This window comes from Strigops habroptila, chromosome 4 (genome assembly GCF_004027225.2).
Source record: "Strigops habroptila isolate Jane chromosome 4, bStrHab1.2.pri, whole genome shotgun sequence".
Lineage (NCBI taxonomy): Eukaryota > Metazoa > Chordata > Aves > Psittaciformes > Psittacidae > Strigops > Strigops habroptila.
In genome coordinates this window covers 27794778-27807273 of record NC_046358.1, presented here as the reverse complement: position 1 = coordinate 27807273, position 12496 = coordinate 27794778, and the positions used below count along the sequence as shown (strand labels likewise).

The window sequence follows — 12496 nt, the reverse complement described above, 5'->3', positions numbered from 1 at the left end:
TCTGTTTTTTCTTGCATAGCTGCCTCTTCATGCATAGAAAACTGGTGATGAAATTACTACAATTAAGTTTGAGATTCAACAATTTCAAAATATCTCAGCACAGGAATGAGAAAGGAAAAACTAAATTCCAAATTGAAGCTTTAGCAATGGACATCTCTGTGGCAAATCGCTCAGAATATTATTTATTCTAGTTGTATAGTAGAATTGGATAGCCTATAAATAATGTTATGATCAAAAGTTAATTACAAGCAGTGGTGGTTCAAGAGTCACTGCAAATCATAAGCCATCTGTGACAGCAGTTTAACACAGATATAGCAGCACTCTTTGACACTAACCAGATTTTTATTAGCAACAGAAGCAGAATGTTCACTCATTTATCTTGTATGTAAAATCCACCTTTCTTTCCTCTCACCCGGCCAAGACACTGGTGCTTCCCATTCATTTATTTGGCCTTCTTTCAAATACCTCTTTCCAGTTACCAAGCAACCCTTGCAATGTTTGGTGCAGTCATACTGCCAGAGAGCGTGAATCACTGTTGCACTTGCAAACTGAGAAAACATCTCAGACCAGGAACATCTTTCTTGTAATGAATTAGTTAATATCCAGCACTCCTGGAAGCACAGACACTGTCATATATAACACTTGTTAGCAAAGAGCCATGCTTGAGTACACAAAATGAATTCTCTGTTAGCTTTTCAAAACTTACTTCCCTTGACTGTGAACAGTTCTGTCCCAGCAAGATAGAAATGGATGACAGATTAACAGAAGATGTGTAAGATGATGTTTTTTGTATAATTGCCTTTCTCTCAGGTGATCTGAATGACTTACCCTAGCAATATTTTTGACATGGAGTCATATGTGCCAGAGCCTCCAGGCCTTCCACAGACTGTGGTGGATTTTTCCATCAATAAAGTCTCAGAACTAGTCTTGAGTAGCTGTTTTGCAAAACTAACAATCCCTTTAAAGCGACTGACCCTAATGCCATGCACTAAGATTGCCTGGGGATGTGTGTTTGCAAATGCAGTTTTTAGTCTGGAAATATAAAAACAGTTTTTAAACATAGAGAAGATGTTATCAAGTGCACTTGACTTTCCCGTTCCTAGTGAGAAGGAAATGTGTGGGAAAGTGAGAGGCAAGACTGCACAGTGCTTTGATGGAAGCCTCTGCACTGTATCTCAATACACTTATTTAAATAAACGTTTTCCTCTATTTTCTATTTCTACAGACATCTGTTCTGCACATGTGTTCCCTCTTCCATGCATTTATATTTGCTCAGCTCTGGACAGTATATTGTGAACAAACAGCAGTAGCTCCAACAGTCCAGAATCAGAATGAATTTAGCTTTACAGCAATCCTCACTGCCCTGGAGTTCTGGAGCCGAGTGACACCTAGCATCCTACAGCTAATGGCACATAACAAAGTGGTGAGTTAGGTGCTGTGTACAGATTTAGTATAGATTGAACTCAGAGGGCTTGGCAGTGTTTCAGTGGAATACATTGGACTATGAATAACATCATAAAGTAACTTCAATGCTTTTGAGAAATTAAAAGGAAAGCTAATTAATAGTGGTTAACCTTGCAGTGGGTCTGAAACAGGATCTAGCCAGAATGTGTCTGAAACAGAATCAAGAGCTAGAGTCACTGCTTGTTGTATTAAAGGCTCCCTGCATCGGGTCTCGTTTTATATATCTTCCTACCCTTCACAGTGGTCCTATTCTTTCATCTGACTCTGCCTAACAGGAGCAACTAAGTGATTTAGGATAATTCTGTGAATATCCATTTGAATATTTTTGTAACCATGTAATGGTGAAAAACTATGCAAATGCTGACACTTGACTATTCATAACCCATTGGTTACTCATGAAAAATAAGCTACATAAATATCTTTGGAAAGATTTTTTGGATAATGAATTACTTGAAGGAGGTATTTCTAGAGATAAGGTTTGAAAGGGAAGTCACTCTGTTCAGAAATTGTCCAGACCATTTTCTGGACATAACTTGTAAGCATTTGTTTATCTCAACTACTCACTATTGTTGGAGCAGCTTAGTAACATAAGAACCCAGAGGGGTTCCATCACCCTTCTCATAGGTGCTACCTTTGCTTCCCATTGACTAATGATTCCCTGTGCCTGCAGGCTTAGAGTTGAGAGCTTGTTTCTGATAGGCAAGACATATTGTGATTCCCACTTCCCAGAAAGCCATGACAATTCTGTCATGACTTGTCAAAACTTTTTTACTGAGATGGTAACTAGTGGCTCCGACTCTGGAGAACCTGATACTAGCTTTGAGGGAGAAAGTTTCTTTATATGTGGCCCAGTCCTCTAAGCTGAGTGCTCTTAAGGTTTGGGATTTTCATTCTTTGTTTTTACTTTTTCAAATGGAGACCTGCTACCTACATGGAAATTATTTTCTGTAATTCCCCTTTCCCCACGTGAAACATCTTCCACCCCAGGCAGGTAGGGACCTTTGCCCTTTGAATTGTAATTGCATGCTGCACTTGAATGTCTTTGAACCAGTTACTGTTCCCTTGTGTCTTGTCCTTATCAGGCAAGTACCACTTAAGTTGTATTTAAATGGTATTTTAGCCTCTGACATCTAGTGATGTCTCTGTGGTTGACAAACCACTGTTGGGAACAGTAGTTCATGGAAGCTCCATTTGAATGAACAGGAAATGTGCATAACGCTTCTAACTAGACAGTAGTTTAGTCAGACACAAAGGCTTATTGTCAAGCCTTAGGACAAGAATATGACCTGGAAGTCCCAAGTTCCAGTCCTTTTTTCTGAAAGTATCTCATTATGTGGCTTTAGTGCAAGTTATTAAACTCTCTGCCTCAGCTATTGCTCTGTGAAATGTAGATAATAATACTTGCCTGTCTCACATGGGCATTGTGAGGTTAATTAGCTAGTGTTTGTAAAGCGCTTTGAAGATGAAATGCACTACATAAAAGCTAAGTTTATTATTATCAAGGGGAATTTACACACAGTTCAGACAGACACTGTAAATACTCACTGCCAGCTAAGGATATTTGTCTTGAACCTATGAATTTACACAATATAAAACATAAAATGCTGTCTACTACCACATAACTGATGTTTGCATCTGTCACAATTCATAGTACAAAATGGAAGAATTATGGACTAGCTGCCAGTTCAGAACAATAAATTGTCTTTTGATGGGGGGAAAAAGATGGGTTTTGTGAATATGTTAATTTTCAAAGATTCAGCAAATAAAGATATCAATTTCTGGCACACTGATTGATGAGAGCTACACAGAAAGGCATGTCAAAGGATTTATGATGTCTGAAAAGAGCAAAGCTGAAGGCAACTTGTTTTGATGTGTGATCTGAATTGAAATGTCTGGAGCACTTTGAAATATTTAACAGATAGGTGTTGCATCAAGGGAAAAATTAAGAAAGAAAAATATCCCTTGGGTATTCATGTAATAGTTAATTTTATATGTCAGTGGTTAATAAATGCACATCTAGTGATTCAGTATTACTGCTAAGCAAATACAGGAAGATTCTTTTTAGAGACTGTTGGCTTAGCTTGCAACACTGTTATGCTGGACACTAATTTGGTTTTATGCTTGATTTTCCCTCTCTCTTCCCAGATGGTGGAAATGGTGTGCCTGCATGTGATCAGTTTAATGGAGGCTTTACAGGAATGCAACTCTACTATCTTTGTAAAGGTAGGCATACCACACCATGAATATTTAGTTAATGATGTTGCCTGTCTATTGTTATTTCCAGACATATCATCCTCTGCTTCCCCTCCCACTCAAAAAAAAAAGAGAGAAAGTGGAGGGACCTGAGGTTGAATGCTGTTGCAGGAATAAAAACTAGTAAAGCATAACAAAAAATAAACTCTCTAGTAAAAAGACCAGTCAACGTCTTTTTTACATGTTTTCCCATTGCATTATTCTGAAGGGAGTTTTCACAAAAAATATCAATAAATCAAGTAGTTAAATACACTGTGAATCTAATGGAAATATGTTGGGTTTTAGTTCTGCTGCTGGCATGAAGGAAAATTCTGACTGCTGTTTTACTCTAGTCTTTTGTGATCAAGCAGGAATTGAAAATAAAGTAGCTAAAACTGAAGGTCTTGGTGTCAACTAGCATGAAAGTATTCACGCTCATTGTGAAAATACAGATTTAGAGTCAGTAATGACTTGATTCACTACAGAAACTTGGGCACTAAGGGATGTTAAAGTGATCATGGCTGTCCCTGGAAGACATATGGGCTTCTCTTTCAGCCAGTCCAGGATGCCCAGAATTTGACAAGGATGAAGAATGTTTTTAAAGCTGTGAAAAGAGAGACCTTTAGCACCAAATTCCTGTCACAATTCAAACAAATGCTTTCAGGGAGTTACATTTGTTAGTATATATCAATAATAAGCTAAATCAAAGAACATAGTTGTTAGTACAAAATCAAGCTCATAAACCTGTGAAATTCAGTTACGGTATTAAGCTTTCTTTCATGTGCAGTGAATGGGAGATGGAAGAGAAGAATCTGAGTAACAAAATCCCCTTTACTTAGCCTTAAAGTGAAATCATGCAAGAACGATATACATACATGATAGCGTTATAGGATTTCTAGTCCTAGGTTATGATTTCTTTTTCTTTTTCAAAACTAATTAATTGTAAGAATATTTCTTGTAGATCTGAAAAGTAAGTCTCTTGATTTGGGGAAAGACTTACTGTATGTTTAAAGTCCTTCAAAGAGGCAGAAGGAACCAGGAAGTGGGTGACATCTTTGTGATTCAGAAAAGATCAATTTTGAGACAGTAGCTGTGAAGATGATCTGGGCTTTCTTACTCCTACTTCAGAAGGCTGCAAGGATTACAATTCTTTGAATATTAGTTGACTGGGCAGTTTTGGGGGTAGCTTGTTCTATTCTAGACAATCTTTTATTGCCCTGCCTTTGATAATGAAACAATTTTATCTTGTGCATTAACCTTTTTTTCTAAATTTTATTTTAGATATAAGCCTTTCAAACAAGGTTTAGTTTTCACTGAAGAAAAGAATATAGTGTAGTGAGAGATAGTTTGGGTTTTTTTTAAACCAGAACATTCTCAACGCTCTCTCAGAGATTCATTTGGCAGAATTAGTAATTCCCAATGACTTCCTCTTGGAACTGAACACAGTAGCCCTGATAAAGCCTGATCATTTGTCATTCATAGAATTGTGCTTACTGTAGTGCCTTTTATTCCACCTAAGGAATCAGGTGCTGCAAAAACTTCATTTGTTGATGAAGTGATTGCATGACTGAGGACACACATATATGTAATGCACCATGATGTGAAGGTGCTGCATGTGATGTGATGCTAAGCGGATTATGGGATAGCTATCTTAGGTGGCCATTTTCTGTATGACAACTGAGAGGAAAATAGGCCCTGAAACAAAATAGAAAGAGATGTAAACAATTCAGCTATCATTCACTGAAAGAAGAGCTTTCTTTATGCCTGAGATAAGTACTCCTTCATCTCCTCCTTGTGTTGGTGCTGTGAGGTTTCCTCTCCTGTTATTGTGTTTGCTATTATATTAAACTCATGCTGATAGAATTGAGACATGTCTTGATTGCTTCCCATAGTCTGTTTTCTCAGAGAATATTTTTTGTATCTTATGTTAGACTATCTTTACCAGTTTGGTGACAAAAACGAAGTTTCTTTCAACTGTTATGTATTTATTTTTCTTTCTAAGTTGGAGTGAGATATATATACACACACATATTTCACAGATGCACACAAACCCACATATATATTTAATTCATTTTATTGTCCTCTGAGGAGAAGCATTCTGCTTTAAGAGGGCTGAAATGAAAGTGTTCAGCTTTCCTTGGGCTTTTCTATGTCAAAGGAACTGGGAAACTAGCCATCCCACGGCAGCCACTGATGATGGAGACCAGCTCTTTGCTGATTACAGTTCTGTCTGACCATCAGATGTATATCTGAGGAATTTGGAAGCTTAGAGTAGAGAAGGGAGCAGCTCAGTAACCACAATGTTTTTTCCAGAGAACCAGGGGGTTTAGGCAGCTCCAACAGCTGATGGGTAGATCTCTAGAGAACCAGGCAGGTAACAGAGTTGGGGAGCCAGTGCTCAACCTGTTCTCCCCCTGGTTTCCATCAAAACTTGCACTGGAATCAGTATAATTCTGTTGAAAATATAAATTAAAAAAAAAATAAAAATTGACAGTGTGTGACAGCACTCTGTTCTTGCAGCTGTTCCTTCTAACAAGCTCTATGCATTCTTCCTTTGTGAAGAAAAGGCTGGCTGGAGATTAGGTAGTAAAACTCAAGTGCTTCAATAAAAATTCCTTGTCTCATTTGTCTAACTGGCAGATGTCAGTGAAAGGTTTGCTTGCTTGCGCCTGCAGCAGAAGGTTTCATTTTGCTAAATGTGTCCACCCCCTGGAAGACAGAAATGGTGCTGGAGGACAATGATCTGTATCTAACCTTAGACCTCTACAACATAAATATCAATATGACCTAGTTTCCATGAGGGCCCTTTATAATTAGTGAAGAGAAACAGGTATTTTTGGACATGATTCATCTTGATCTATTTTAGATACCTGCTTTGGGACCAGATGAACTTGCTGTGAGAAGTGCTTGATTCTCTCAGCTGACTGTTAAAGATGTCCACTGAATTGATTCAGATGCAGAGGGGCACCCTGAATTTTCTGCCTAGCTTCCTTCCTTGCTTGATGTACTTCTGACGCCAGTCCTGTCATCATTGCCTAGCTCCAAAGGAACCCCGTTAATGCTGGGTGAAATTTTCGGTGATGTTTTGTTGATAGCAGTGGGGCTTAGAACATGGCTTTTCAGTATGCTTACCTGTTCCCTCCTCCAAAAAAACCATGAGAACTTGTGGTCACTGGTCTTATTAAGCACTTTCTTAGTGTGAGAGCCCACGGAAGGATGTACAGAACTCGCACATCTGTTGCACCTGGCTGCATTCCAGCTGTTCTAGCATTCATCTGTCTGTAAATGCTGAGGTTTGAATATGGTTCTCCATGTGGTAGATTAAGTAATCAGTCCTGACAGGGCTGCGTATCATTCTTCAGCAAGAGAGCACTGAAATTGAAAAAACTGTCATTCCTTGCATGAGGGAAACAGCACTTTATCTAATGTTGTCAATAGTGATTAGGTTTAACTTGCAGCTCCCGGTAGCATAATTGGCAAATTGAAAATTTTAATGCCATTTGGAAGAACATTTTAGAACAATAACCTCAGTGGTTAAATTAGTATTGGAGAACATGAATACTTCTGCTAGAAATGCCTCCCTATGAGGCATAAGCTTGTCATGTTGTACTTACTCAGAAATGAAGGTTCTCTGAAGGACTGAAATATGTATCAATCCAATCATAGGTGACAGATTCGCAGACCTCCTCACCTTGTCATTCTGAATAGTTTTCACCTGCTCCCAGGCCTACAGGCCTGCAGTGAAGCACTGATGTGATTAGTAGCTTATAAAATGCTGGTTACCATTTAAATATCTGGGCTATTTTTAGCAACTTCTGCTGGATGTTGTTTCAGTTCCTGATGTATACCTCACCATCCAAAATGTTCACTGTATTTATTCCAGGATCGTCACCTGCACATACAGAAACACCCTTACAAGGAAAACAAGAAGTTATTTCCTTTAACAAGTTTTTATGTTGTTAGCCTCATTGTTGCTTTAAACAGGATATCAGTAATTGCTACTGGTGATTCATCAAGCTACACATAAGGGAAGCTGGCTTCCTTACCTCTTTACCTGCCCCATCAGGGGGTATCATTTTAAAATAACCACATTTTGAGGTTTGTAGTTCAGGCTTTGTCCATTTGGATAGCTAAATGTGTTAGATATACCCTTCTCTGTCTCACAGTAACTGGGGCATGTTTACAGTCACTTGTATGATAATAAAATATACCTCTCTTCTTACAGCTCATACCAATGTGGTTGCCAATGATCCAGTCAAATCTAAAGGTAAGTTGTTTCTAGTACCTTACCCTTCTATTCTTAGTATTACATGTTTCTCTAATTTCTGGAAATAAGATCCAGACTCTCCAAACTCTCTGAAAACAGATCATATTAGTGTATCCAGATGAAAGTCTGAAATATGAGCATGTACAGAGCATCATCAGCTAAGATACTTATCCTGTAATCAGTACTGCTTTCCCTTTCCCTTCTGAAACACTTTTTCCTAACCAGGTTCTGTGCCAGGGCCTTTCCTCCCTGTTCACTGAGATTGGTTGTTCCCTGAGCTGTAGTTTTCTTGCTGTCTTAGGCTTGAGAGTCCCCTGTCAAGTCAGGATTGGGACTCTTAACACAGGAGGTGGATTTGGCTTCTATAGCAGATAGATATTTTGGGCCTGCTTGCTTGGGTAAAACTGTGCCAGCTGGCCCTATTTGTAAGAGAGAGCAAGGTGGGTGAGTGTTGTTTGCCAGTCAAGAGGATTTTGGTGATGAGAATAAAAGTGATGGAGTTGGTCTCAGTGTGGAGTTGTTTCTGTAAGCACATTTGCCTTTCATGGCAACACTGCAGTGCAGGATGTTGAAGAAAGAAGTGTGACACTGGGGCAGTGAAGGAACTTTCCTTGGCCATCGACCAGTACCTTTCAAACTGCTGTATTCATATATGTAGTAAAGGAAAGAAACTGAATGTTTTGCATTATTTTAACAGCATTTATCTGCTGGACTCCAGCTTCGCCTGCAAGCCATCCAGAGCAATGTCAACCATCACAGCCTAAGGATGTTACAGGGGTCAGGACAAATGAACAATAGCTCATCTGTGCTCCGCAAATGGCTACAGTGTACCCAATTTAAAATGGCCCAAGTGGAAATTCAGTCGTCAGAAGCTGCGTCTCAGTTTTATCCTTTATGATTCATGTAATTTGTTCCAAATGTTCACTTTCAGCCTAGCAATAACAGGGATAGAGCTGTAAAAGACCATTTGTATAAATCGGTATACAGAGTATATACTGTATCTATACTTTTTAGCCTAGGACATACTGTGGAAAAGCTTATAATGGGTGAAGCTAAAAGCCTGATCCTGCCAGTCTTCAATTACACTTACTTAGGACCAACAGGTTCTTAACTCTGCATTCATGAACATGTATTTGCAGGATTGGACTTAAATCTATCACATTGTACATATCTCTCTGATCATTGAAATATCTTGTTCTTAAATGTTTCTTTATATTATTTTTGAAGCTAAGACAAAAATCACTTTTCTTTAACTTTTTTTTTTTTTAATAGAATTGTGGGTATTCACAAACATATGGAAGTGCTATGTTGCTATTTTTTGATGATAACAAAAGAAAACAGGGGTTTTAGGAATCTTTATAGGAGTTTTTTTTGGGGGGGGGCTGTCTTTTTTTTTTAAATTCACAGCTGGCAATGCAATAAAACCTGTCACTATAAAACAGTGATCTTCTAATGAGGCTTTTTGTCATCATCTGGGAAAACAGCAGCTTGTAAGGAGAGTTATTATAAAGTGCACTTAGAAATTAGGTTGTTAAACTGTGCTGATTCGTTTGTCTTTTTCTTCAGTACTGTTTTCCAAAACTGCCAAGTCTGATTTATTATTTTTTGAAATATTGCTTTTACTTACTTCATTGATTCCGTGCTGCTCTTCTTTGTAGGTTTCAAAGAAGCCTCTTTAATTTTGTGACTACTGTATCGTATTCTTCTGTCAATACTTGTATACACTGCAATTAAAAATGGATATCCCACACCTATTCGTATTGATTTCTAGAGAATTTATGTTGCAGGCTTCAAGAGGATATGATTGGACCTGAACTTTTTCATAATGATATTTATGAATCAAAGCATTTGCATACTGTATGAAACATGATGTTTAATAACAGATGGATTTTAATATCATTAAGGGACTCAGCCAAAGCCAATGAGAATCTAAGGAGACTCAATTAAGGCAGTGGATTTTACAGAAAATCTTGAGAGACCATGATTTACCACCTCTTGTAATTAATACTCAAATCTGTGCAATCACAGTTGCATTTTCTGTATTTATTCCTGTAATGCACCGATTAGAAGAATAACAAATACACATTTAAGTTGTGCACTAGAATGCTATTAAATTCCTAGTCTTTATTAGCACTCTCAGAATCAATGTTTTTCCTCCCTGATTGGAAGTGAAAAGGCATACCTGTAAAGTATGCTTAGTTGTTTTGAAAGGTCAGTATTTCTTCAGTAAATTTACTAAAGAAAAAATGCAAATGTTTGCAGATAGGCCATGAAAGTACCATTATGCCTTAAAACCAAACCAAAACGCCCCAAAGCCTCAAAAACTAACCAACCAACCAGGTGACAGTAAAGCATGCTAGTTTGCTTAAAAGATGCCCCTCTTTGTGTTTTCAGTGGAGACTAACCGATTTGGCTTTCCTTCCTTCTCAGAATCACACATTAATAGAGTCTGAGCTTAATATGGACCAGTATATCCAAAAGAAAATCTAAGATACATTATAGGCTATTTAAAATTGTATGTAATTTTGCTTGAGGTGAGTGGCAGAGTTTTTGAGTTTCGGGAAAACATTTATGTCTTTGTGTGAAGAGTATTAAGAGATCCACCAGATTGTAATTTCTCAGTGTTTCAGGTATTGATTTTTGTCATGCTGAATTGAGATTGCACAGATCTGCATGAATTGATACGGAACAGCTTCTTCCCAAATTGTCATAGTTGTAAGAGAGGGTAACATTTTCTTTCTCCAGCTTTTGGCTGGCTAGGGGGAAGAAAGAACAAAAGTGATGTAGAGAATGCAGCCTGGAAGATTGTATGACCAATGATTAGGGATATTTTGACTACGAATAACATATAACATGGGGCTTGTCCAGATATGTGTGGTTTAACACCTCATGAAAATCTCTTAAGTGCACTCTAGGCATCTGCAGAAATCTGCATTAATTTTAAAAGCACTGCAAGATATATCTTCACAGTGCCTGAGGTCAATAAGCGAGTCACTTGCATTATCTCTCTGAAATAGCCCAGAGCAACAATTTATATTCTGTAGGAAGATTAGGAAGTAAACAACATTTGGTGCTCCCTGAAAATGCTACCAAATAGCAGAGGCCAGTTTCCCTGCTCTGCTGTGCACCCAGCTTGGCTGCGTCTCTGGGGATGTGTCACCAGGAGCAGAACCCATTCCCTGTCTGATCATCAAGAGCTGCCGTTTAGGAACAATGTTTAGTCATCTGTTGCAATAAGCTGCTTAAATCAATGCCTATTAATGGGCCTGACCTAGTAAAAGAATCAATTCACTGTGCACTGAACTGTGACATTTCCAACAACACGAGGCACTTGGGATGAAGTGACGGTTAAAACCCCACACCGACCATGGTGTGCCGTACCGCTCAATTCTGTAACCCCGTGTCCTGGAAGCGAGGATAACCTCTGCACTGGGCGCCTTGGAGTGCTTTCCTGCTGCCTGTTGAGAAAGCTGCTGGCAGAGCTACACACAGGATCACACAAACAAAGGGGTTTTGCGGGACATTGGTTACTATCCACATACATGCCTTATCTTATACATAACATTTCTCTAACATCTCATTAGAGCCATGGCAGGTCAAAGGCCCTAAAACCACACAGTTTTCTGGCTGTTTTTCATGCTATGATAACAATGTGCCTCTAGGACTGACGAACGTTCTGGGCCCAGAGATCGCTCCGAACTCTGGCCTGCAGGGCCTCCTTTCCAGCTGGATGAGGATTACCAGAGCCTAAGGCTGTTTAGCCTTTGCTAAGCGTGTCCTGGGAAAGAGCTCTGCAGGAGAGGTTCTTGTGGTGTTCCCACAGCGGCACACAGCTCTGGGAGACTTTCATCCACTGTTTTTCTTGTTCCATCTTGCTGTGACTCTTCAGCAGGGCTGCAGTCCGTATTCTTTCAGTGGGATTCAAATCCTGATTGCACGAGGACCATGTAGCTACTGGTGTGGGTCAGGTAACAGAAGTGATGATGATGAGACCTGGCCAGCGTGGTGAGCTGCTGTGGTGTCTGAGGCCTGCAGCTGGGCGCTGGGGGGCTTTCAGCTCTTGCTGTGTGTGGTTTGTGTATCGTAGCTTGTGTCCAAGGAGCAGGAGGTTGTGAAGGGCTTGCAGAGCTTGGGAAGGGTGGCTAGTTTCTCATTTTTCATAGTTACAAAGTCTTAACGTGGAAAACCAGAACCCATGATTCAATCACTGGAAGTCTACATCATTAACTACTTCCCAGTATTTTGCTGGATCTGATAGATGCCACAGGGCTGCCAGCTCACTGGCAAGCAGCCTTCTGTGCGCTGCCCCAGGTAACCTACTCTGACATTGCATTTAACCAGCTCCCCATCAAACCTGACAAGCCATGACCATGAGCCGGGAGGCTCTAACTTTGATAGACACAACGTAATGCTAGGTCAGTTTTCTCAATGTATAATTCAGCAGCTGGGCCACGTAACTGTTACGGCTGTTTTACTATTTTAAATCCTTTCAAAAAGGTACAATAGCATGCCTCTGAAGTTTTACACGCAGAA

At 39.3% G+C, this 12496-nt stretch overlaps 1 protein-coding gene across 13 annotated transcripts in view; it reads left to right on the top strand.

The window, feature by feature from the left end:
- UNC79 (unc-79 homolog, NALCN channel complex subunit) overlaps nt 1-10096 on the top strand; it is a 110193-nt gene extending 100097 nt beyond the window's left edge. For 10 of the 13 annotated variants that reach the window (XM_030484006.1, XM_030484010.1, XM_030484011.1 and 7 more), the window contains 4 exons: nt 1226-1423; nt 3610-3687; nt 7922-7963; nt 8661-10096. In XM_030484006.1, coding sequence (XP_030339866.1) covers nt 1226-1423; nt 3610-3687; nt 7922-7963; nt 8661-8861 — 519 coding nt within the window. In that variant the 3' untranslated portion in view covers nt 8862-10096. Of the gene's footprint in view, nt 1-1225; nt 1424-3609; nt 3688-7921; nt 7964-8660 lie in introns of those variants that run through there. The other 3 variants (XR_003991095.1, XM_030484004.1, XM_030484008.1) reach the window with 2 other exon arrangements.
- Nucleotides 10097-12496: the final 2400 nt, after the last annotated feature.